The 25770-nt window shown below is 44.6% G+C and overlaps 1 protein-coding gene across 1 annotated transcript; it reads right to left on the bottom strand.

Annotated features, from left to right (window-relative positions):
• Positions 1-766: 766 nt before the first annotated feature.
• LOC136452528 (cytochrome P450 CYP72A616-like) lies at positions 767-23907 on the bottom strand. Its single transcript, XM_066453138.1, has 6 exons — positions 23834-23907; positions 2451-2817; positions 2199-2315; positions 1837-2081; positions 1285-1675; positions 767-1192 (listed from the first exon to the last, which is right to left on the bottom strand). Exons 1-6 carry the CDS (start codon positions 23905-23907, stop codon positions 767-769), a joined length of 1620 nt encoding a protein of 539 aa, XP_066309235.1.
• Positions 23908-25770: the final 1863 nt, after the last annotated feature.

Raw genomic sequence — 25770 nt, 5'->3', positions numbered from 1 at the left:
AGGCAATTACAATCAAACAAATAAAAAAGCTATTTGCAAGTTTAAGTAAAAACAAACTCAAATATTGCAACAATTAAAAAGCTAGCTACCTACACTATATGTGGCCTTGCTAGTTAATCTGATTTTGTTATCCTTAGGCCTTAGGAGATACCGCCAAAATATAATGGAAAATGTACAAATTTGGTACCTTCCTAAGGACCATAAATGGCTCCAAGTTAAAGGGACACAGTGCTACTACATGGTCCTGGCTTTGGCTATGGGTCAATGACGTCCCACTTAGAGCTCCACAACAAGATAGCTCCGAGCTAGCTTGCTGCTGATACGTAGGAAAGAGAATGTAGAAAAAAAACAACTCGTTGGCAACAGGATACAAGATGTCTCGCATGGAACCTAATGACTCTCTCTCTCTCTCACACACACAGCTCTTTTGTTTCTCTGCATCGGTTTTCATTCTTTTTTGTTTTTATTCTTCTCTCACTTACAAGTCCACTAGCGGTTTGAGGAGCCTGTTGGGGACACACACCCTTAATACGGTGAACACATTTTACCAAGTAACAATGCATATATGCCTAAGATACAAATCCACATGTTTATAATGAGTAATAAAGAAACAAAAACTAATAAAGCACCAATGATACATGAAAAGCACAAAGTCCCTAAGTGAAGATTTTTACATCCGACATTAACACGCAAAAGGCCCATTTGATTTCTAATGTTACATCTACATTTAACAAGATCACTATGATGAACATCATGCCGGGCTGCCTCATATTGCTCTGAGCTTAAGCTGCGCACCATGCATAGGATGCGTCGTTATCACGGTATGCGGCGCATGAGTATACGACGGCGCGAGCGCAAACTCAAATCTCCGAAGGATCATGCTCAGCGCCATCTTGGCCTCGAGCAGCGCGAAGTTCTGGCCGATGCAGATGCGCGGCCCCCAGCCGAACGGGAGGAACGCGCCCGGGTCCTTGGAGGCCTTGGAGATCCCCTCGGCGAATCTGTTGGGCCTGAACTCGTGCACGTCGCTTCCCCAGATATCTGGGTCATGGTGGATGAAGAGCACGGGCACCTCCAAGATCACGCCGGCGGGGTAGGTGATGCCGCCGATCTCCATCTCCTTGTATGTTTTCCGGACGAAAGAAATGGCCGGCGGGTACAACCGGAGAACCTCGTAAAGGACCATGGTCACCTGCACCATATGCATAGCGATCGATTTTACTCATCCTTTTGCATGGTAGCAACCAGCAGGAAAAAGAACAAGTGCTCTGAAGAAGTACTCACGGTTTTGAGGCGGCTTAGGCCTTCATACTCGGGCTTGTTTTGGCGAAACAGGCCAATGACTTCCTCCCTTGCACGGTCCTGCCACTCTGGGTGCATGCTGAGTACAACCATTGTCCATGTGAGCAGCACCGATGTGGTCTCCATTCCTGCGAAATAGAATACCTTGCACTCCTCGATGACATCTTCGATCCTCATCCCCATGCCGGTAGGTTCGCTATTATTCCCGTCTGTGTCTCTCATGTTTGTCTCCAGCAACAGACCCAGCAAGTCATCTTTGGTGCTCTCGCCTTGTTTCATTGCTTGAATTCTTTTCCCAATTATATCTCGCAGAATTGATTCCACCTCTTTGTTGTTTCTGCGCATCTTTCTGTTGTTTGCGGTAGGCAAGGACCTGACAAAGGTAAACCCGGTCCGTAAACATTTTATTTTGTTTAGTATACAGGAGAACTAAATTGTTCGATAATCAGTCTACGTTTGAGGGGGAAAAAATGTTCCCAGTTAACTGTTTAATCAGTAGTAAACAGCAAGGAAGTTGAAGCAGTACTAACTCACATGTAACCAGGAATCATAATCTTCCTAATGTTCGTCATGACAAGCGAAGCTTGCTCGGCATGTAGCTGGAAAATCCTTCTTCCTCCTTGGTAGCTGCTGCTGAACGCGGTGCGAGAAATGACGTCTCCAGTGAGGTTCTGCAGCTCAGGCCACACATCCAGCTCGCACGAACCGTCCGAGCTGAGGGACTTCGCCCATCTGCTTACCAGCTCTTCGCAGAACGCAGAAAACGCTGGCAGCATGCGCTGCACATTTCACAGTAAACAAATTCATTCCAAGGATCAATTACATGACGCAATGCAATAATATATACAAGAAAAGGAAATGGCATTAGAGCACTGTATCAGAAATTTTGTGTGTACCTTGAGCTTCTCTAGATGGAAAGCAGGATTGAGGATCCTTCTGTGTTTGACCCACTTCTCACCCTCGTGGCTGGCCACGCTGTCGCCCAGCATCTTGGACAGCGCCCAGCATCGTGGCTGACCCTCGTGGCTTTGATAGTACATGCCTAATAAGCCATGGTTTATCAGTCAATGAATGAATAGTATTTTTCTCTTACACCAAACCACCAACGGTACTTTTAGCCATAGCTTATAAGCCAAACAAGCCCAAACGAACAGGGCGTTGAGCTTCTCGAAGTGGCCGAACTTGTTGGACAGCACGTCCTTGGCCAGCTCAGGATCGACGATGGTCACCTTGGGGCTGGGGCCAAACCACGACATGCTCTTCTTCCCGTGCTCCCGGACAAGCTGCCACACAAACGGCGTGACCCGTTGTGCGATGTCGTGGCAACGCAGCGGCAGGGGCTTAGACCAGGCCTCCTTGGCCAGTCGGCCGTATTCCTTGAGGTCGCCGGCGAAGAACAGGTACGACGTGCCGCGGATGCCCTGTGCACGCAGCGCACGCTCCAGACGCCGAGGCTGCCACCATAGCTGGTGCAGCAGCAGCCGCCCGGCCTGCCACAGGAGCACAATGTTAAAACTTAAGTGTCCTGTTCGCTTGGCAGATAAACCATGGCTGAAAATACTGTTGTTGATTTGTTGTGAGAGAAAAATACTGTTCGTTGACTGAAAAAACACGACTTATAAGCCAAGCGAACAGAGCGAATATCGACTAGCAGTAGATCTAGCGGGGTCTAACTGACATTTAGAATAAATAGTGAACCCTAGAACATATACCGGTAATGGAAAAACAGAGAGAGATAGAGAGAGGGGTGCAGAGATGCAAACCATCGGCCGCCTTCGACGAAGACGAGCTGACCATCGCTGGTGCGCGGTGGAGGTGCGGTGGTGACTCATTGAACACGTGATGGTGACGCGGTGGAAGCGCAGTCGCAGGGCGGCGGTGTAGAGGCGGGGTGAAGCCGGTGGCGGTGCTTCCCTTCACTAACAACGCCCCCTCTCTAGATCGGTTAGGGTTTGGGATGTAGGTGGGGTATCTGACGGCTCAGGTGAATCTCGTGCCTTGTGTCCTGGCCCCCACCTCCCTTTTTATGGCGCTGTGCGATGGGGTCTACCAACCATGGAGCGATTGGGCGCCCCCGATCAGGGTGCGGATCCAAAGGCCCAATTGGACGGGGCCAATTAGTGGAGATCAATCTAACATTCTCCACCTTGATCTCACCTTATGACAAACTCAACTTACTTGCTTTATCTTATTCCCATTCTATCACAGATCAGTGTATAGAGCGTGCTTCATCGTCACGGTCTGTTGCCATTAGATTAAACAACTATAATGCACCTCTCTGTTTTGAAACATATTATCAACTAGGCCCTCATTATCTAGGAATCATAGGCTTTCCCTTAAACCCATGCAGGCTAAGTGTTCTCTGAACACGATGAGTGGTAAGCCTTTTGTAAGCGGACCCACGGGTATCTTTTCTGTTCTTATATGTTCAAGACTAATTATATGATCCTGGACTTTGTCTTTCATAACATAATACTTTACGTCAATATGTTTGGCAGCACCTCTTGACTTATTATTGTAAGCATAACATACTGCTGGATTATTATCGCATTATAACTTGAGTAGTTTATGTATGTCGTCTATCACTTTTAACCCAGGCATAAATTTCTTCAGCCAATTCACCTGCCCTGTGGCCTCATAACATGCTACAAACTCGGCATACATTATGGACGATGTAGTGACAGTTTGCTTTGAGCTTTTCCATGATATAGCTCCTCCTGCGAGAGTGAATATGTATCCTGACGTGGACTTTCTGTCATCTCCCGCATAATTAGAATCTGTATACCCCTCTTTGTACAGGGAATTTGATCTTCTGTACGTTAGCATAAGACCCTTCGTACCTTGCAGGTAACGCAAAACTATCTTTACTAATTTCCAGTGTTCTATTTCTGGATTACTCTGATATCTGCCAAGTAACCCGGTAATAAATATTAAGTCAGGGCAAGTACACAGTTGAGCATACTGTAAACTTTCGATAGCTAAACTATATGAAATCGCTTTCATTTGATCGATCTTATATTAGTTCCTGGGACATTGAAATTCCCCATATCTATCGTCCTTGACTATGGGAGCAGGTGAAGACTTATAATTTTGCATACTGTATTTCTTTAGAACTTTTTCTAAGTATGCCTTTTGTGATAATTCTAAAACCTCATTTTCTCTATCTCGGTGAATCTCTATTACTAGGACGAACAAAGCTTCACCGAGATCCTTCATATCAAACTTCGAGGACAAGAACTTCTTTGTTTCTAGTAGTAGATTAACATCACTGCTAACGAGCAAGATGTCATCCATATACAAGACTAGAAAAATGTATTTCTCATTCTTGAACTTTGCATAACGTAATTGTACTCTACATTTTCTTGAAACCCAAACTTTCTTATTATACTATCAAACTTCAAATACCACTGTCTTGAAGCTTGTTTTAATCCGTAAATAGATTTCTTCAGGCGGCATCCCATATGTTCTTTTTCTTCCACAATAAAACCTTTTGGTTGTGCCATGTAAATATTTGTGGTAGAACCACCTGAAATAACACACCTTCAGAGGCGCTCGCCTTCCACCGGACACTAAGCACCCCAAAAGCAAGCTACATCGGATAGATTCCGTCGAGCACACCCCAAGGGAGAACTCAAATAATCCATGTTTTTCCTCCAGGATCCAATAATGAGAACGAGTTTACAATACTTAGTCCATTTCATACAACCAGAGTTCTTAGAAATACATTATTACAGTACCAATTTCAAAGTGCGGAATTTAAACAGCGGAAATACAATAAACATCTAACGGTAGAATACAAGGATCCGTCTATGCCCATCAGAAGAATTCTCCACACAACAACTACTATTCAAGCTGCACCTGCAACAGGGTCAAATAAACTCTAAGTACACAATATACTCGTAAGACTTACCCGACTAGTGGGAATAATTTCTCGACTCCAAAGGATATGATAAGCTTTTTGGGTTGTTGGTTTTCCTTTTTGCGGAAAGCAATACTAGTAGTGAATCCTTATGTACATTTCTTATTAACAATCATGATTAATTCATTATCTAACCATTTTAAGTAAGCACTTGTTTTACTTTCAAGCAAGAGTTGAGCAAACAGATCTATTTTACCATATTTCATCTTCTAGTTCTTACTACGGTGCTAGATTGTAGACAAGTCGTACCGGATTACCCGACGATTCACGAATCAATATACCCAGCTGGGTACCCTAAAACATACGCCCTGCTTGTACCCCAAGCACAAGCAGGACCAACCAATCACTCTCCCATCAAGGGGTCTAGGTCCCCGTCCAAACTTGGACTCCAAGCCCACACACCTGAGTCCTGGACTTAGTATGGTGCTTAGACCTCCACCATCCCTACCTCCAATCAGTCAGTCCAGAAAGAGCCAGAACCCACAATAAGAGAGCAACGAGCCTTCCCTACTCCCATAAACAAGTATGTGCTTAGGATAATAAGTCCGTGACCTGACTAGAATCTAATGCAACGACCGGTCCTTAACCGACACGGACAGGGAAAAAAGTGTAACCAAGCTATGCCCCATTGGTCGCAGGACACAGCCTCTTACATTCACCAATACCCATACTATATCCCTGTCCGGTCTCCATTTCTTTTCACCATTTGATCATGAGAGTGATAATAATAATCACCTATTGTGAGTAACGGTAGGTTACTCACGCTACCGAAAAACCTAAGCATAATAGCTACTCAACCTAAGCTAGTAGGACTCATAGGTAGGTATATCTATGCATGTAGTTTCAATATAAATCATGTAACGTAAATGCACATCATATATATATTTTCAGTGATTACTTAAAATAAGGGTTATGCATCGAGGCATGCCTTGGGTAGGTGGGTGGTCAGCTATGTTAGTCATCGGTGGCTCCGAGGCTTCCTCCTATACGAAGACCTCCTCCTTGTACTCCTCAATCACCTCCTCATATTCCTGCTCTCCAGCGGTCATGAACTCCACCAACGCGTTCTCTACATGCATCCAATAATCATGCAACACTTAGTATTTTAGCAACAACAACTCTTAAAATAATAATACATCTACCAAGCTATTAAGCTAACTCTAATGACTAAGATGCTAAGCTACCCATCCTTTCCACTAAACATGTATGAAACATTCAAGTATTATCTTAGCAACCAAAAATGCATTTCTTACTTTATTTACGATTTCATATGTACTAAAACAAGGAGTACTTAGCTACCCTATTTATCAACCTATTCGAAGCCTATAAAAATTACAGTGAGCACATAACAATACAATGAACCTACTGTAAAAATTACATGCACAAAACTGTTACCAATTTGCCACAAAAATCCTACAAATATTAACCTAAATAATACTAAACACTCGCAATTGATTTAATAGGCCTCAGTAACAACTCAGACATGCATAAACTAACTATGCCATGAGATAGACAATATTTTTAGAAACTAAATAAAATTTATTTCACAATTTTTGGACATCTATGCGAATTGATATTAATTTTCAAAGTTCAGCTCAGAAATTAAAATATAAAGCTATTCTAATTCGTTAAGAAAAGGAAAAATGAATTCCACTTCGTGGCCCACCACCGCGCGGCCCATGCGGACGCGACCCACCATGAGGTGGCCCATGACCGGGTGACCCACGCACGCGCTGCCAACTTCGCAAAAATGCCCCCGCGCTAAGACCGAATCAACCCGCAGTCCACAACACTATTTCCCAAGAGAGAGACTATGCGGATAGGACCCTGCAATCTATCGCCTTTACCATGGACAAGTCCCTGACCACTCCTGCGCGCGCCAGCGCGGTGGACGCGGCACTAGACGACCACGCCAGACAATCGAGACCTGCCTCAGCCCAAATAGCGGGCCAATCTGCACCTACAGCCCTAGCGCCTACACAAGTCGAAGCTATGATAGCGGCAGAGCTTGCAGGAGTGACAGCGACGGTGAGTGGCCGCATGCGATGGTGGCGCGACTGTACCGGCCACCCTAGATCATTGCGCAGCTACTGGCTATCACGAGAGCATCACTAGCTTACCTTGATCACGGCTGTGGTGATGGTTCGGTCGGAGATACCCTGAGCAGGGCTGGCCATGTGCGACCGGTGGGAGGCGGCGGCGCTCCGCGATGGCGCAGCCGCATCAATAGCACCGGTGAGACAGTAGAGGTGCAAGTGAGGCATGTAGGGTGTAGTGGAGGTGGAGGCGAAACTCATGGCGCAGTTGGCTGGGCGTGGGATGGTGCGGTGAGTGGTTGCCCTCGGCCACGGCCAAACCCGGTCTTAATGGCACGACAGAGGGAAAACTCTAAATTGGAGCACGTCGTGACGCAATTCAAGGCGGGGTGGGGACAATTGGCACACGGACGCCAAGGTGGTGACACAAGCATGCAAGATTTAAGGCAAGCTCCCGCGCTCTAGCTCACCGGGGTCACGACATGACCGTGGCAGGAAGCAGGGGAGGGCGTAGCGGTGGAAACAGCGATGAGCAATGATGCGGTTGGCGCTCTTTGGCAGGACATGGGCTTCGTAACCGGGGTACACACGCCAGGTGCAAGTGACGAGCGCAAGCGGCCATGGCTGGCTCTGGCCTGCGCGTCGTAGCGCCATTAATGGTGGGCCGACGGCGCCACAAGGCGGGAACCCACATGCGTAGCAACAAGGCAGCAACGATGCAGTGTAGGAGCACATGGTGGTGCAATGGCAGCGAGGCACGCGTGTAGTGAGCAGGCGTGCAGCATGATGACGGGACGGTGGCGGCAGCGTCATAGCACGGCGAGCAGCTAAGCGCAGGGGGCAGGGAGCGGTGGCTCGCGTTGACGGCTAGCTGGCGCACCTGAGCAGGTAGCCTACGGTAGTAGCGGCTGGCCAGTGCATGGCCACACGCGCGTGTGCATGCGTCGACGCCACAATGTTGGGGCAGCGGGCCCGGTGACCGTGCACAGATGGGGAAGTCAGCCAAGAACGCGCTGTGCAATGTTTTTAAAGCGTTCGAAACCTCTAACCAGTTGCTCCAATCCCCAAACCTACTTTGCTACACCTTTGGGGGTCCATTAGGCTACTAAAACAAGCCATAATACTTCACTATTCCTTAACCCAATCTCTCGTGATAAATTGCTAAACATAGCAGTGTCTAACAGTCGGTAGACTTGAAAATTGCAGTGTTTAAGCTAAAATTGACTTCCATTTGTGATTTCTAAGCTAGTGGAAATATTAGCTAGTAATATCATTTTTCGACCGCAAGTATTTCATTGTCATCTACAAAGTTTGTACCTCAAATATTTTTTAAGTATCACATATATGTTTCATAACATTTTTGCTTAATAAAAATTGGTTTTCAACCTTAAGTGATATAACAGGACTATTGAATTAACTTTCGTTTCGCATTCAGGTTGATCGTTTCGAGTTACAGAAATTGTTCTACATACTTTATTACATGCATTAACACATAAATATGATGCTCATGATTTGTTTTAGTAAATGATTTACAGTGTAACACCGAGGGTGTTACAACATTTTCTTCCAGATCCCCATTTATGAACGCTGTCTTTACATCCACTTGATGTAATTCTAAATCATAATGTGCTACAAGCACCATTATGATTCTAAAAGAATCCTTATATGAGACTGGAGAAAATGTATTATTATAATATATATCTTCTCTTTGTGTGAAGCCTTTCGCCATAAGTCACTCTTTGAATCTTTCTATATTCCCTTTGGAGTCATGTTTAGTTTTGTAGACCTATTTACAACCTACTATCTTGGCTCCTTTAGGAATTGTTTCTAAGTCCCAAACACCGTTGGTTTTTATTGATTTCATTTCATCTTCCATGGCTTCAAGCCACTTTGATGAGTGAGCGCTTCTCATGGCTTCTTCAAATGAGGTGGGATCACCCGCCATTTAAAATTCCTCACATTTATAAACTTCGTAATCTTTAGGAATGGCTGATCTCCTAACTCTTTGAGACCTTCTAGGGGTCTCGTTAGATGACGCTTGTTCTATATGAGGCTGTTGTAACTCTTCCTCATGTGTGACAACGGGTTCTATGGGATCCTGAACGACAGGTTCCTCATGTTCATTCATTGTTGCCACAGGAGAACTAACAACATGTGCTGTTACTAAAGTGTCTTGCACTGTTGGTACAACAACAATAGGTAGCATGAAGAATGGTTCCTGAACCATTAGAGTGGGCACGTATACCCGCTTCTCTTCAAAATTAATTTCTCACACTACCATGCTCCCCCTGATCATATGATCTTCTAAGAACATAGCATGTCTTGTTTCAACAAACTTCGTTTGTCTGTTAGACAATAGAAGCGGTAACCTTTTTACTTTTTTGGATAGCCAATGAAATGGCAACTGACTGTTGTTGATGGGGAACCCTACGGGCCCCCCATAGACCATACTATAGGGAAGTGGGCCTTGGTAACAAGGCCCATAGCCCAATCGCCAAGAAGAACACAGAGCAAAGCAACGTGCAAGACCAAAACTCCAATTCGGACTATACAAGGAAAGGCGCCCGAAGCATAGCTTAGAACTCTGACCTTGTATCCGAGTAGAACACAAACAACTCCTCTCAGCACCTGGACTATAAAGGGCTGGTGAGGATATCCCTTGTAAAGAGAACGGAACACACCCAATACTCAAAGCAATACGACGCAAACAGGCTAACGCCGAACTGGACATAAGGTTATTACTCGACCAAGTCGAGGGCCTAAACCAGTATAAATCGTGAGTCTCTTTGCGTAACCGCCGAGTTCCACTATTCACCGAAGCCCAAACAATTGTTTCGGGTACCCCCGTGGCAGGCTATCTGTGGTAAAACATCGACAGCTGGCGCGTCAGGTAGGGGCTTTCGATGAATTTTTTTCTCGAGAGCTCGGCAGACCTCGACCTCAAGATGACTTATTCGGGAACAACCTTCATCTTCGGATCCTAGATCTGTGAGGTAGGCAGCGACGGCAAGCTGCGTACCCATCTCCGAGAAGAAAAAGAATTCGATGACAAGAACAATCCCGTCGAGCAAGAACTCACCGAAAAAATGATGAAACTTTTGACTTCGAATCCAACTCGGAAAGGAGAAGAAAGCGAATACGAAACTGATTCTGAGAAGGAGATGGAATACGACTCCGACTCGGACAAGGAGATGAAGCGCAATTCTGACTCAGACAAGAAGATGGAGCACAATTCTGACTCGGACAAGAAGATGGAGCATGACCCCAACTCGGATAAGGAGATGGAGCACAACCCCAATTCGGATGCAATTTTCAAAACAAAGGAGCCACACCTAATTGGACTCGAAGACACAACAATGATCGTGAAGGAATACAACCCGTACAACTCCAAAAAGAATTGGGAATGTACGGACTATACAACACGGCATCAATCTACCAACATTTTACCCAAGACAAGATGAACTCAGCAAGAAAAATACTCCTAGAGGGAGCACAAGAAGGGATGATCATGACAGTTACCCCACAAGACTATGTGGTGCATTGGCCGGGTTCTTTCACCTCAAACAGAGCCCAGACTAGCATGTACACTGAAGAACTACCTTATCAAGAGGGAAAAGAACTCGGATCCAGCTCAGAAACTGCCGACAGCTCAACCAAACGAAGGATGAAGTACCATACAAGAAGAGCTCGGAAGAGGTACACTATATACAAGATGGAGCAGTTAGAACAACCTTTGGAACCATCACAGATACCGGATATAAAATCTTCAGACAAATCAGAAGGCAACATCTCGCCGGATGAGAAAAGCAACAGCAACAAAAATGATGAGCAAAGGCTAGCAAGACTAAAGAAGAATAAATTGAAGGCTGGAAGAAGGAACATGACTAAACAAAGGAAGGAAATCTAGAATAAGTACAAGGCAGAACTAACGGAATACAACAGAAAGAAGGCGGAAAGAGAAGCCGCAAAAAGTACAAAAAGGGAAATAATTGAAGAATTAACAAAGGAGTTGTACACCCTCACGAACAATGGAAGAACAAAGGAAGATCAGAAGAAAGAAGTCGGGGGATCAAAAGAACAACCCGGCGAAGAAGTTCCACAAGAGCCACAAGGAGAGCAACCACCCAAAAAATCAAATTTTCAAAGGCTAGGACAAACAGAAAGTGCTGATGCTAATGGAAGGCAGGAACATTACTCAAAGCAACAAGAAAGAGGCAAACCAGAATTGAGCTAACGCTACCAAGAAATATTAAGAAGATTTGACAAAGAAGATGACTACGGAGAATCCGAGTTTAAATAAGACAGGTCTTATTACAGAAGGGCAAGATTGCTAGACTATGGAAGAACGGAACCATACGACAGATTCCCTTGTTTCGTAGGAAGACTACAAACATTGAAACTACCACACAAATTTAAACCAGCAAATCATTCCAAGTACGATGACAAAGTAGAACCAAGACAATGGCTAAGAGTTTATTCCCAATCTATTGAGTTAGCCAGAGGAGATGACGATGTCAAGGCTCTATTTTTTCCAATGGCCCTCGAAGCAATGCCACTATAATGGTTTGACAAATTGAGACCAAGATCAATTAGATATTGGGAAGACTTGCAAGAAGCTTTCTGCAACAACTTTGTAGGCATTATTACCCATCCAATGACCGCAGCCGAGTTGAAAGGAGTAAGGCAAAGGAGAGGAGAAAGTCTAAGGGAATACTATAGAAGATTCAGAGAATTCAGGGCTCAAGTCCACGACATTACTGATAGAGAAGTGATAGAAGCCTTTGCGGAAGGAATCTCAGCAAACTGGCAATACAAAGACTATTTCAATGAGAACCCAAGAATAAATAAAGATTTCAAGAGGGTTGTTGAAAAGCTAATTTCATCAGAAGAAAGAACCCGACATCGGTTTGCTAGGGACAACCCAGAAAATAGGAGACCTGATTATAGACAGCAAGACCAAAGGCCAAGGCAAGACAACATGGTGGCAACCACAGACAACAAGAGAAGATATAATAACAACAGCAACGGTGGCAATTACAATGGCAACTACAACAATAACAACAATAGTAACAACAGCGGGTACAACAGTAATAGCAACTATCAGAGCAACAACTACCGAGGAAGAGCACCGGAAAACATAGAGAACATGCCCTGTCACATACACCCAGGAACCAGACACAAGTTAGTTGAATGCAACACTTTTCAGCGGCAATTCATGAAGAGAGAAAACAGGAATCAAAACAACTCGGAGCAAAAACAAGAAGAATCCAAGAAAGAGGAAAAGATAGCTGAAGGAGATTATCAAGAACCCAAACGCCAATTAGCAGTTATATTTTTAGGTGTTTCTAACACATGAAGCAAAAGGCAAGAAAAACTAGCTCACAGAGCCATCATGGCAGCTGAACCAGCCACCCCAAGATATCTAGATTGGTTAGAGTACCCCATCCACTTCACAAGAGAAGACCAATGGACCAGTGCAGCAAATGCAGGATGCTACCCGCTGGTACTGGGTCCAACTATCACAGGAGTGGCAGTAACTAAAGTACTCATTGATGGAGGAGCCGAGCTCAACATAATTTTCGCAGATACTCTCAGAAGGATGAATCTGGATTGTGAAGGACTAATGACACCAACAAGCACACCATTCTATGGAATAGTACCCGGCAGAGCAGCTATGCCACTCGGACAGATAACCCTACTAGTCACCTTTGGCACATCAGATAAATACCGGACTGAATTCATCAAATTCGAAGTTGCAGACTTTGAATCATGCTACCACGCAATACTTGGGAGACCAGCTTTAACAAAATACATGGCAGTGCCACACTATCCATACCTACTACTCAAGATGCCAACAACAAAGGGCGTATTATCATTGAAAGGAGATCTAAAGAAAGCACATGATTGCGACGTACAAGCAGTACAAATATCCGAAAGATTACAAGACATAAAGGAAGGAAAGGAGATTGCAATACTAGCCAAAGAAATGAACCCGGATGAGATTCAGATACCGGCTAAGAAGCCAAGCAACTTTGCACCACCAAAAGAAGCCGCTACCAAGACTATTGACTTATTGACTGGTGACCCAGAGAAGACGGCAATCATCAGTGCAAATCTCGATCCCAAATAGGAACTCGCGCTCACCAACTTTCTTTGGGACAACAAAGATATCTTCGCTTGGAAGCCGGCCGACATGCCAGGGGTCCCAAGAAAGTTGGCTGAGCACATAATTGATGTGAACAAAGAGTCCAAATCCGTTAAGCAGTAACTACGAAGATTCGCTCCAGACAGAAAAGCAGCAGTCAAAAAAGAGATCACCAAGCTCATGGCAGTGGGATTCATCATAGAAATAATCAACCCAAATTGGCTTGCCAACCCAATACTAGTTGAGAAGAAGAATTCAAAAGAATGGCGCATGTGCATTGACTACACAGACCTCAACAAACATTGCTCAAAAGATCCATATGTTCCACCAAGGATTGATCAAATCATCGACTCAACAGCAGGATTAGCTCTATTATCCTTTCTGGATTGCTGTTCAGGCTATCATCAAATATCTCTAAGAGAAGAAGACCAAAGCAAGACATCGTTCATTACACCATTTGGGGCATATTGCTACAAATCAATGCCTTTTGGGCTAAAGAATGCAGGAGCAACATATCAAAGAGCAATTCAAACTTGTTTGGGAAATCAAGTCGGAAGGAACGCAGAAGCATACATTGACGATGTAGTAATCAAGACAAAAGAACCCGATCATTGATAGAAGACCTAGTGGAGACTTTCAAGAATCTAAAAGCATGGCAGTGGAAGCTAAACCCCACAAAGTGTGTTTTTGGGGTCCCATCAGGACAACTACTCGAATTTCTAGTCAGCAACCGAGGAATTGAAGCAAGTACAAAGCAGGTTAAAGCCATCATGGATATGAAACCTCCAAAGAAAGTTAAAGACATACAGAAGCTTATAGGATGCATGGCAGCACTAAACAGATTCATCTCCCGACTAGGAGAAAAAGGGCTACCTTTTTTCAAATTATTGAAAAAGGCAGAAAATTTTGAATGGACAGAAGAGGCAGAAGAAGCATTCCAAAAGTTAAAAGAATACCTGGCATCATCACCAGTAATGACACCACCAAAAGGCAAAGAGGACATGATGCTATACATTATAGCAACCAAGAGCGTTGTCAGCACAGCAATTGTGGTTGAGAGAGAAGAACTCGGACACGCTTACAAAGTGCAGAGACCAGTCTATTACATAAGCGAAGTACTAACAGAATCAAAAGTGAGATACCCACATGTGCAAAAACTACTTTATACAGTATTGATATCATCAAGAAGGCTGAGACATTATTTCCATGAACACAAGATTACAGTGGTAACCAATTTTCCACTTCAAGACATGTCGGATATCAAAATGGGCAGTAGAACTCGGTGCTCTCAACCTAGACTTCAAACCAAGAACAGCAATCAAATCTCAAGCATTATCCGACTTCATTGCTGAATGGACAGAAATCAGTCAAAAAGAACCCGAACCAATACTTGATCATTGGAAAATGTATTTTGACGGTTCCCTAAAGTTAGGAGGAGCCGAAGCAGGAGTACTATTCATATCACCAGAAGGGAGATAGTTAAAGTATGTGCTACAAATACTTTGGCAGGCAACTAACAATGAAGCAGAATATGAAGCATTAATACATGGTCTAAGAGTTGCAAGCTCACTTGGGATCAAAAGGCTACTTATCTACGGTGATTCAGCTATAGTAATCAATCAAGTCAACAAGGATTGGGATTGTACAAAAGACAATATGGATGCATACTGTGCAGAAGTCAGAAAATTGGAGAAAAATTTCCAAGGGCTAGAAATCCATCATGTACTAAGGGATTCCAACGTTGCAGCAAATGTGCTAGCCAAACTGGGATCAGATAGAGCAAAAGTACCACCTAGTATATTTGTAGAAGAACACATAGCCCCATCTATCAAACAACCAGGGAACACATAAAAGGAGAAGGAGACAACAGATCCAATGGAAATAGATCAAGCAGAAGAACCAGACCAATCAAGACAGATCATGGTCATACAAAATGATTGGAGACAAACATACATTGATTTTATCAAAGAAAAGAAACTACCCGAAGACAAAGCAGAAGCAACCCGGGTTATACGAAGAGGCAAAAACTACGTTCTGGTGGGAGACAAACTTTACAAAAGAGCAGCATCATCTGGAGTACTGCTTAAATGTGTTCCAACAGATAAAGGAAAGGAAATCTTGGATGAAATCCACTCAGAATGTTGTGGAAATCATGCAGCCTCTAGGACACTGGTCGGCAAAGCATTCAGAACTGGGTTCTATTGGCCAACAGCACTCAAAGATGTAGAAGAACTCGTCAAAACATGCAAGAATTGCCAAATATTTGCCAGACAATCACATGTGCCCGCTCATAATTTGATATGCATACCACCAGCTTGGCCGTTCTCATGCTAGGGGCTAGATCAAGTAGGACCACTCAAAAAGCAAAAGGAGGCTTCAAATACATATTTGTGGCAATCGACAAATTTACAAAGTGGATTGAATATAAACCTTTGGTCAAATACAGTGCAGAAAAGGCAGTGGAATTCATACAAGACATCATGCATAGGTTCGGCATGCCCAACAGAATAATCACGGATCTTGGTTCACCATTTACAGCAAGAGAATTTCAATACTGGGCAAAAGATTGTGGGATAAAAATCGACTTTGTATCAGTAACACACCCACAGGCCAATGGACAAGTCGAAAGAGCAAATAGACTCATATTACAAGGCTTAAAACCAAGATTATATGAAGATTTGAAAGAGTATGGTGGAAAATGGATCGACGAACTACCAAAAGTAGTATGGGGTTTAAGAACCCATATCAGCAGAGCCACTGGCTACTCACCTTTCTTTCTGGTCTACGGATCAGAAGCAGTACTACTAGCTGACTTGATATGGCTATCTCCAAGAATAGAACAATACGAAGAAGGCGAAGCCGAAGAAACAAGACGGTTAGAAATTGACTCAATAGAAGAAATAAGAGACAGTGCAATAATCCAAAATGCAAGATATCAGCAAGGGTTATGAAGACATTATGACAAAAGTACTCAACCCCGATCACTAAAGCTAGGGGACTAAGTATTACAACTAATCCAGAAGAAAGATGGACGACACAAACTACTCAGTCCATGAGAAGGACCCTTCATCGTGAAAAACGCAACAGGACCCGGCACATACGAGTTGATGACTCCAGATGAAATACCAGTGAAGAATACTTGGCATATCAGCCAACTCAAAAGATTATACAATTAGTACAACATATTGTACTCAAGCTTCAAGAGAAATAAAGCAGAAATTCTTCAAGAAGAACGACTTCAAATATATAAGCCCTGTCCAACGGACAGAACCAACCCATAATCAGGTTGGGGAAAAAGGGGCTTCCCTGTTAACAGCCAACCCGAAAACGGTTGCGCTACACGGGCAATCTTGTCACTCTACCATAAAAAGAGATGGTACGACTGACAGCCCTGTCCAACGGACAGAACCAACCCGTAATCAGGTTGGGGAAAAAGGGGCAGCCCTGCAACAGCTCAACCCAGAAATGGTTGTTGCTAAACGGGTGCAATCGCTTACCCCAAGAGTTGGTACGATTGCTTACTTACCCTGCAAACAGCTAACCCAGAAACGGTTGTCCTATACGGGTCCGATCGCTTACCCCAAGAGCTGGTACGATCGTTTACTACGCCCAACAAGCGGCGCTATCTACAAAAACAACTCGGTCGCCTACCCTAAGAGCAGTACGATCGACTACTTCGCCCAAGGAGCGGCACAAGCACTACAACAACCCGATCACCTACCCCAAGAGTGGTATGATCGACAACTTCACCCAAAAAGCGGCGCAATCTACAAAAACAACTCGGTCGCCTACCCCAAGAGCGGTACGATCGACTACCTCGCCCAACAAGCAGGCATACTTCGCCCAAAAAGCGGCGCAATCTACAAAAAGAACTCGGTCGCCTACCCCAAGAGCGGTACGATCGACTACTTCGCCCAAGGAGGGGCACAAACACTCCAACAACTCGGTCGCCTACACCAAGAGCAGTACGATCGACTACTTCGCCCAAGGAGGGGCACAAACACTCTAACAACTCGATCGCCTACACCAAGAGTGGTACGATCGACTACTTTGCCCAAGGAGCGGCACAAGCACTGCAACAACCCGGTCACCTACCCCAAGAGTGGTACGATCGACTAATTCGCCCAAGGAGCGGCACAAGCACTGCAACAACCCGGTCACCTACCCCAAGAGCGGTATGATCGACTACTTTGCCAAAGGAGTGGCACAAGCACTACAACAACTCGGTCGCCTACCCCAAGAGTGGTACGATCAACTACTTTGCCCAAGGAGGGGCACAAACACTCCAACAACTCGGTCACCTACCCCAAGAGCGGTATGAATGACTACTTCAGCCAAGGAGCGGCACAAGCACTCCAACAACCCAGTCACCTACCCCAAGAGCGATACGATCGACTACTTCGCCAAAGGAGCGGCACAAGTACTCCAACAACCTGGTCGCCAACCCCAAGAGCAGTATAATCAAGCACTCCACACAAAGAACAAGCGCAATCAACTCTACAACTCAGTCAAGCGACTACTTCACCCCAAGAGCGGAACAATCAGCAAAAAACAACTCGGCCATTTACTCCAAAAGCAGTATGGTCGACCACTTCGCCCCAAAAGCAGACACAAGTAACAAGTACAACTCAGGAGCTTATCCTCAGAACTACCCCGCCCCAAGAATGACGCAGATCTATAGTACAAATCGGTTGATTACCCCAAGAAAAGTATAATCAACTCCGTCAACTCTACTACATCACCAAGAGGAAACAAGCTATGGCAAAGCACGAAAAAGCCACAAGGATGGGGAATTTTTTATAGCAAAGTACGCACCAGAGAAGAGCAACGGTCCGTTCACACCACAACGGCTATCAATCCGTTCACAAGAAAGTTATTGAGAAAATAATATACTACAAGTCGGGTATGTTTACACAGAGGCAACTGAAAACAAAAAGAGCTCGGACACATCTCCAAACAAGTCGGACAACAACTCAGACAATATAATCTTTTATTCCTCTGATCAAGAAGATATTGGGATTACAACAGAGTACAAGATCTAATAAATTCAACAAAGAAAGCAAAGGAGATCATTCTAGAGTGGCAACAAAAAACCCAGTGGAATTCGAGGTTGCAACCCTTCGCAGGCAGATAGGGCAAGCATGGAAGCCACATCACAAGAACTCTTCTAACTGCCAACGCGAAAGTTATCAAGTATACAAAAGCCCGGCGGCTGCTCAACCTCACACAGCAGCATATCTACGAATGAGGAAAGAATTGAAGAAAGAATTTCCTACTCAAGGTGGAACCACAACCAACAAAGAAGGAAAGCTACATCTGTACCATGAGATCAGGAAAAACACGCTCCTGAGAGCTACTTTACTCAAATGAGTCAAGAAACAACCTGGTTTGATAAAAAAAAAAGAACCCCGATGAGGTACGACAAGAACCAAGACAAGCTTAGAAAGAACCCAGATTGATCAGAAAAGAACCCCAACAAGGAGAGACAGAGGTCAAGTCAAGATCAGAAAGAACCCATATTGAAGAAAAACAACCCAGACAAGTTGGGAACATAAATCAAGACAAAAAGAACCTGGAGTGATCAGAAAACAACCCGGATGAGGTACATACAAGTTTAGAAAGAACATGGACGAAGTGCAAACAACCTGGAAGAGGTACATCAAGAACCAGAGAAGTCTAAAAATGACCTGGATGAATAAAAACAACTCAGAAGAACATCACGACTTAGTCAAACACTAAGCTCGGGGGTTCGGCATTCGCTTCAACTATGCCCGGGGGGCTTGGATTTAAAGACGAAGGACCAAGAATACAAGAACTCAAGACTACAACAAATGACAACACATCAAGACCCTTCATTCGATTTCTTTTTGAAAGAAAAGAACCCGGAGAAGGCTCGGGGGCTGCAAGTACCCACCACAGAAAAGTACATTTTTTATTTTTTGACCCTCCAGCTTTTTGTACCAAAAAACAAGAGGCTCGGGGGCTACACTCAATGAGTGCAATTTTTTGTACCAAATAGCTGAGGCTCGGGGGCTGCACTCACTGAGTGCACTTTTTTCAGCAAAAGTGCATATCAGTCAGAAGAAGAATCAAAGAAGACCATCTCAAGATTTCACTTCAAGAAGAACCCAGATCGAGTCTACAACAACTCGGCCCTTGAAGCTCAATCATGAAATGCTCGGGGGCTTGTCAATGGGGAACCCTACGGGCCCCCCATAGACCATACTATAGGGAAGTGGGCCTTAGTAACAAGGCCCACAGCCCAATCGCCAAGAAGAACACGGAGCAAAGCAACGTGCAAGACCAAAACTTCAATTCGGACTATACAAGGAAAGGCGCCCAAAGCATAGCTTAGGACTCTGACCTTGTATCCGAGTAGAACATAAACAACTCCTCTCAGCACCTGGACTATAAAGGGCTGGTGAGGATATCCCTTGTAAAGAGAACGGAACACACCCAATACTCAAAGCAATACGACGCAAACAGGCTAACGCTGAACTGGACGTAAGGTTATTACTCGACCAAGTCAAGGGCCTAAACCAGTATAAATCATGAGTCTCTTTGCGCAACCGCCGAGTTCCACTATTCGCCGAAGCCCGAACAACTGTCCCGGGTACCCCCGTGGCAGGCTATCGGTGGTAAAACATCGACAACTATCTTGGAGTCTAGCTTCCCTATGTTTGGGTTAAATACTTTTGCCTTAGCTAGACAACCCCACACACGTAAATAGTTAAGTGAGGGTTCCTTTTCTGTCCACAACTCATATGGTGTTTTGGGCACCGACTTGCTTAGCTCTCGATTAAGAATATGAATGGCGGTTTCTAATGCCTCCATCCATAAACTTATTAGTATGGTAGAGTAACTTATCATGCTTCTAACCATATCCATTAAGGTACAGTTGCATCTTTTAGATACTCCATTCTGCTGAGGCTCGCCCGGTATAGAATACTAGGCAAATATGCATTTTCCTGTAAGAACCTTGCAATGGGTCCAGGAACTTGGCCATATGGGGTGTGTCGACCGTAGTACTCTCTACCATGGTCAGACCTTACTACCTTAATCTTTAAGTCGTGCTGATTTTCTACTTTAGCCTTGAATATCTTAAATTTATCCAATGCTTTTGATCTTTCCTTAATTGGATAAATATAGCCAAAACGAGAATAATCATTGTGAATGTTATAAATGAATCATAACCATCCACACTCTTCACAAGAAAAGGACCACAGATGTCTATGTGAATTATTTCTAAAATTCCTACGCTTTATTTGATATCTTTCTTTATTTTCTTAACGTATTTTCCTTTTATGCAATCAATGCATTGTTCTAAATCTGAAAATTCTAAAGGCGGAAGAATTGATTGCTTAATCAATCGCTCTATTCTCCCCCTCGAAATATGGCCTAAACGACAGTGCCATAATTTGGAAGATGTATCATGAACTCTCTTTCGCTTATTACTTGCATTCATATACGAGGAAGAATTCTCATTCTCAGTGCTCACAGCATTCACATTCTCAGAAAGTGATAATAAATAAAGCTTGTCTTGTTGGAAGGCAAGACCAACACAGTTATTATTATACACAATTCTACATTTACCATTACCAAATGGCAATCATAATCATCATCGTCTAATCTTGAAACACTTATCAAGTTTCTACGCAAAGAGGGTACATAAAGAATATATGAAAGCTGTAGTCTAAAACCATTATCTAATTCTAGAAAGAGATCTCCAATGGCTTCAACTTCAGCTTTAACTCATTTGTTACTTTAATTCTTCTTTCTCCTCTTTGCAGGGTCCTCCTCGTACGGAATCCCTATAATGAATTTACAACATGAATAATTGCACCTGAATCAATCCACCAAGTAGATTTTACATAACTTAAATACAAGGATTCATCTATGAATGTAATGAAATCCTCACCTCTCTTTAGAAGGCTCTTCAGGAAGTCTAGACAGTCCCTCTAGTAATATCCATGCTTCTTGCACCATTTACACCGATCCTTCTCAACTTGAGCATTGTTGTTCTTCTAATGGTGATCATTCTGAGGGGCTTTTCCTTGAGGTTTGACATTCTTATTAAAGTTCTTCTTGTTGTCCTTCATAAGGTTAGCAGAGTCACCTTGTGAGCTTTTCAGCCTCTCCTCTTCTTGAACACATATTGCAATGAGCTTCTCTATATCCTATTTGTTGGGCTGCATGTTGTAATTAACAACAAAAGGTTTATATTCCTTAGGCAAGGAGGCAAAAACCAAATAAATCAGAAACTCATCCTTGAGCCCCAAATCCATTAGCTTCAGCTTTGAAGCCATGTTGCTTATCTTCAGTATGTGCTCTCTGATACTGCCGCCAGTGTATTTCTTATTGAACAATTTCTTGATCAAAGTACTGACATAAGCCTTTGAAGAGCCAGTGAATTGACTATCCACCTTCTTAAGATACTCAGTGGCATTATCACAATCTAGGATAGACCCTCTTATCGCATCTAAAATAGTGGACTTAGGCACCATCAAGCACTTGTAGTTTGAAATGTCCCATTTCTTACGTTCGAGATCATATTTCATCCGCACTTCTACATGATCTTGTGGCCGAGTAGTGAAATCAGCATCAGACTCATTTTCTTCCCCCACCGGTTCCACTGGCTCAGTAGGACACGGGGAGGTAAGCGCTACGTTATTTTCAGACAGCGCAAGTGCTAGTTGGTACTTCTCTCGCCATACCCTATAGTTGCCCCCTTTAAGAGGCGGTATGTGTGAGATAAAAGCCATTGGGTTGAATCCTGAAAAACACCGTCAGAAAAAGTGAGAAAATTGACATAATAATTGCATGCTTTAATTTAACGTTAGTCAAAATTAAATATACAACTTTCTTATACACTAATTCTACATCACTGTTGGGCAGAAATAGAATTAATGCATGGAAAAACTTATGAATAAACGTTATAATATTGCTATTATCAATGTTAGTCAGAAAAATAATAATATTATAATTTACTGACTAAAGAACTGCTCTTCAAATTAAATTCTCTCGTTGATTCAAATTTAATTGAAAGATAATAAACTTTAACATTGTAGCGAAACACATGAGAAAAATATGTATCTACTTTTCTGAAGCATTTTACTGTACTAATCTACTCTCTGGAAAAAATTATCCGGTTGGTTCAAATTTTGACAGAGATTTAAACTGTAAAAAATCATCGAAATTTGCTTCTGAAAATAATAAAATAAAACTCGGAGTTCACTGTTCATTTGGCCCGGCCTTGTGGAACAGTCCACGGCCCATGAAAACTGCGCGTCCGTGCTCGTGGCCCAATGGCCTACTTAACAGCGTGCGCGCCTGCTCCCCCGCGCCCAGGCCACAACCTAGGCATGGGCCTAGAATCCGCTCACTCGCATGGGCTGATTTCGGTCCGAGCTTTGTTGATCGTCGAATGAGATTGAACGGCTGTCCGCGCGGTTTGCTCGAATAAAATAGCGCCGCGATTGCTCTCCCAAAAACCCTAGCCTCATTCGCTTCTCCCTCCCTCTCCTCTCCTCAATGCTCAGTGCGCGGCGTAGCAGTGACGGTGACCCAAGAGCTACCGGAGAAGAGAAGGCCGGCACACGCGTTCGCCCGAGGGTGAGCGTGCCACTGTCGAGTGGGCTTGTAGTGGCACCCTCGGCCGAGGCTCGCGCGCACGGCGACGAGCGTGGCTCAGCTTGTCCCTGCGTGCCGGCGAGGTAGCGACGGGTGCATCTTCCCACGTGCGGCGGTGGCGACGGCGGCGAGAAACCGGGTAGGTCTTCCCCCTTGTCCGTCCATCCATCTAGGGTTAGGGTTAGGGTTTTGGGTGGGGTTTCAATCCAATTCGAATCCAGTCCCCTCCTTCTGTTTTCTTCGTGATTTCTACCCCAAAGACTAGATCTACATCTAGACCAGACGACTGATACCATTGTTAAAACTTAAGATCGACTAGCAGTAGATCTAGCGGGTTTAACTGACATTTGGGATAAATAGTGAACCCTAGAACATATACTAGTAATGGGAAAATAGAGAGAGAGACAGATAGAGGGGTGCGGAGATGCAAGCCATCGACCTCCTTCGACGAAGACGAGCTGGCCATCGCTGGTGCACGGTGGAGATGCGGTGGTGACTCGGTGAAGGCGCGACGGTGACATGGTGGAAGCGCAGTTGCAGGGCGGCGGTGTAGAAGCAGGGTGAAGCCAGTGGCGGTGCTTCCCGTCGCTGGCAGCGCCCCCTCTCTAGATGGGTTAGGGTTTGAGATGTAGGTGGGGTGTCTGACGGCTCAGGTTAACCTCGTGCCTTGTGCCCCGGCCCCCACCTCCCTTTTTTATGGCGCTATACGACGGGGGCCCACCAACCATGGAGCGGATGAATGCCTCCGATCAGGGCATGGATCCAAGGGCCCAGACCCATTGGTGGAGATCAATCTTACACACCAGGCCCGTGACACCCCCGAGCAGGAAGATCCATGCTGAGGCTGCAGCGGCAAACGACGCTTCAAGAACCATTGCTTTGACGAAAAGACAGAGTGGTATAAGAAAGAGACTGTAATTGTAAGCTAGTGCGATCGAGTGGATTTGACTTGAGATGGCTATTGGTACAGCATTTGGGGTCATGTTAAATAGAGGTGCCACTTTGGTTGGACTAGTCTCTTGTGCCCATTTGTTAATGAATTAAGGTGAGTGTGAGACTGATGGCATTGTGGTCAGCCATGCCCATGCCCATGCCCATGCCTTGCTCTAAAGGTACTTGGTGGAGAAGCTATTGCGATGCGAATATGAATCATTGGATTGGTGAGGAGGCAATGTCCCTCGGCAACGCACCGGTTCTTTCCTCGCTGCTTCCTCCTGCTACTGTGAGCTCAGAGTTTGTCTCTAAGGTAGTGTTTGGTTCCAAGGATGAGATGAGATGAACCCAAATTTTAGGTGTTTGGTTTGGGGACAATCAGAGTCAAGCACATCCCACCTAGGATATTCCATGGAATCTGGGGGCGAGCTCGTCCCCTCAGATTTGGCGGACGGGTTATCCCCCATGGGACGAGCGAGCCCATGAGAACGAAGAGGAGCTCAAGCGTGGAGACGAAGAAGAGAAGCCTGATGAAGAAGAGGACACGCCGTACGCCGGAGTTGATGAAGAAAGCGAGCTCGTCGTCGGACACGAAGGGGAAGAGCTGGGCGCAGATTCGCCACGAGCCTCGGCGCGGCATGCGGCTATGGGAGCACGAGCTCTGCCCCAGCCCTGGCGTGCGGCCATGGGGCGAGCTCCACCCCTGGCGCTGCCATGCCCGGCACCGGCAAGCTCCGCCCCCGACAAGCCGCGTGGACCCGTGCGAGCTCTGGGGCCGGCCTTGCCGCCGCCGCCGCCGCAGAGGAGGAGGCGCCGGGTAGCCCACAGCCAGGTTTGCCGGTAGGGTGGTGCGTGGCCAAGCTCGCTAACGTGGAGCAACAGAACGCGGTGGAGGTGGTGTGGCCGTGCAGAGCCGCACGAGCCTGGTGGTGTTGGTCTGCGGTTGAGGACGAGAGGGATAAGAGAAGGAATAAAAATAAAAAAAACTGACAGATGGGCCCTACTTATCAGTGGCCCATCCTACTTTTGATGTCTCTGAACTAAACAGAAAACTTGTTGGTCCCATCCTTTCTCAATCAAACAGAAAATGAAATCGTTCCATCCCATAAACCAGAGACAGAACCATCCCACTCCACCTTATCTCCCAACCAAACGCTATCTAAGACTGCATTGACTTCGAAGCAGGGCAAAGTCGGACTGCCATCTTATCTTCCTATTTTTAATTGACTACTAGTCCCCCACATGCTCAGCACGGGCTATAACCCTAGATGACAGAAGCCTTAGATGTTGATTGATGTTATTGGCCCTGTTCGTTTATCTTATAATCCGTGTTTTTTAGCTTATTTTTTTAGCCGGAACAGTATTTTTCTCTCACAACAAAATAGCCGGAACAGTGTTTCGGCTTGTTTTTTCAGCGACGCGAACGGGACCATTATCTATAACTAATCTAAAAATTACTTTATATTAGTTTGAACATTTTTCATTTTATTCATTTTGTACTAGAATTGGCATAATCGATACTCACCCTGTTCGCTTGAACTGCTTATCAACCATAGTACAATATTTTTTTTGTCTCACAACAAAACAGCATCAGCCGGTTCATTAGCCATATAAACCATCAGCCGAACAGGACTATGTAGTTGTGATAAACTTATCTACTAATCCATATGCTTTTTCATCTGTATTCATAATTTGTTGATCTTTGGAAGGCACCTCTATTTTTTTAATATGCAGTTATCTAAAACCTTAGTTTAACCTATAGTGGTTCTTACGTTTCTTGTGAAGATGCCAAAAGTCTATATTTT

The sequence above is a fragment of the Miscanthus floridulus genome, chromosome 5 (assembly GCF_019320115.1).
Source record: "Miscanthus floridulus cultivar M001 chromosome 5, ASM1932011v1, whole genome shotgun sequence".
NCBI classification, from domain to species: Eukaryota; Viridiplantae; Streptophyta; class Magnoliopsida; order Poales; family Poaceae; genus Miscanthus; species Miscanthus floridulus.
Note: the sequence above shows the minus strand (reverse complement) of the source record. Positions and strands in the feature narration are given on the sequence as shown.

Excerpts from the sequence above, each read along its gene's own strand:
- LOC136452528 (XM_066453138.1), bottom strand. The coding sequence starts at position 23,907 with ATGGTTCTTGAAGCGTCGTTTGCCGCTGCAGCCTCAGCATGGATCTTC. Across the intron at positions 2,818-23,833 it reads GGGGGTGTCACGGGCCTGGT|TTTTAACATTGTGCTCCTGT; the intron begins GTGTAAGATTGA and ends AGGACACTTAAG. Across the intron at positions 2,082-2,198 it reads TCCATCTAGAGAAGCTCAAG|CGCATGCTGCCAGCGTTTTC; the intron begins GTACACACAAAA and ends TGAAATGTGCAG.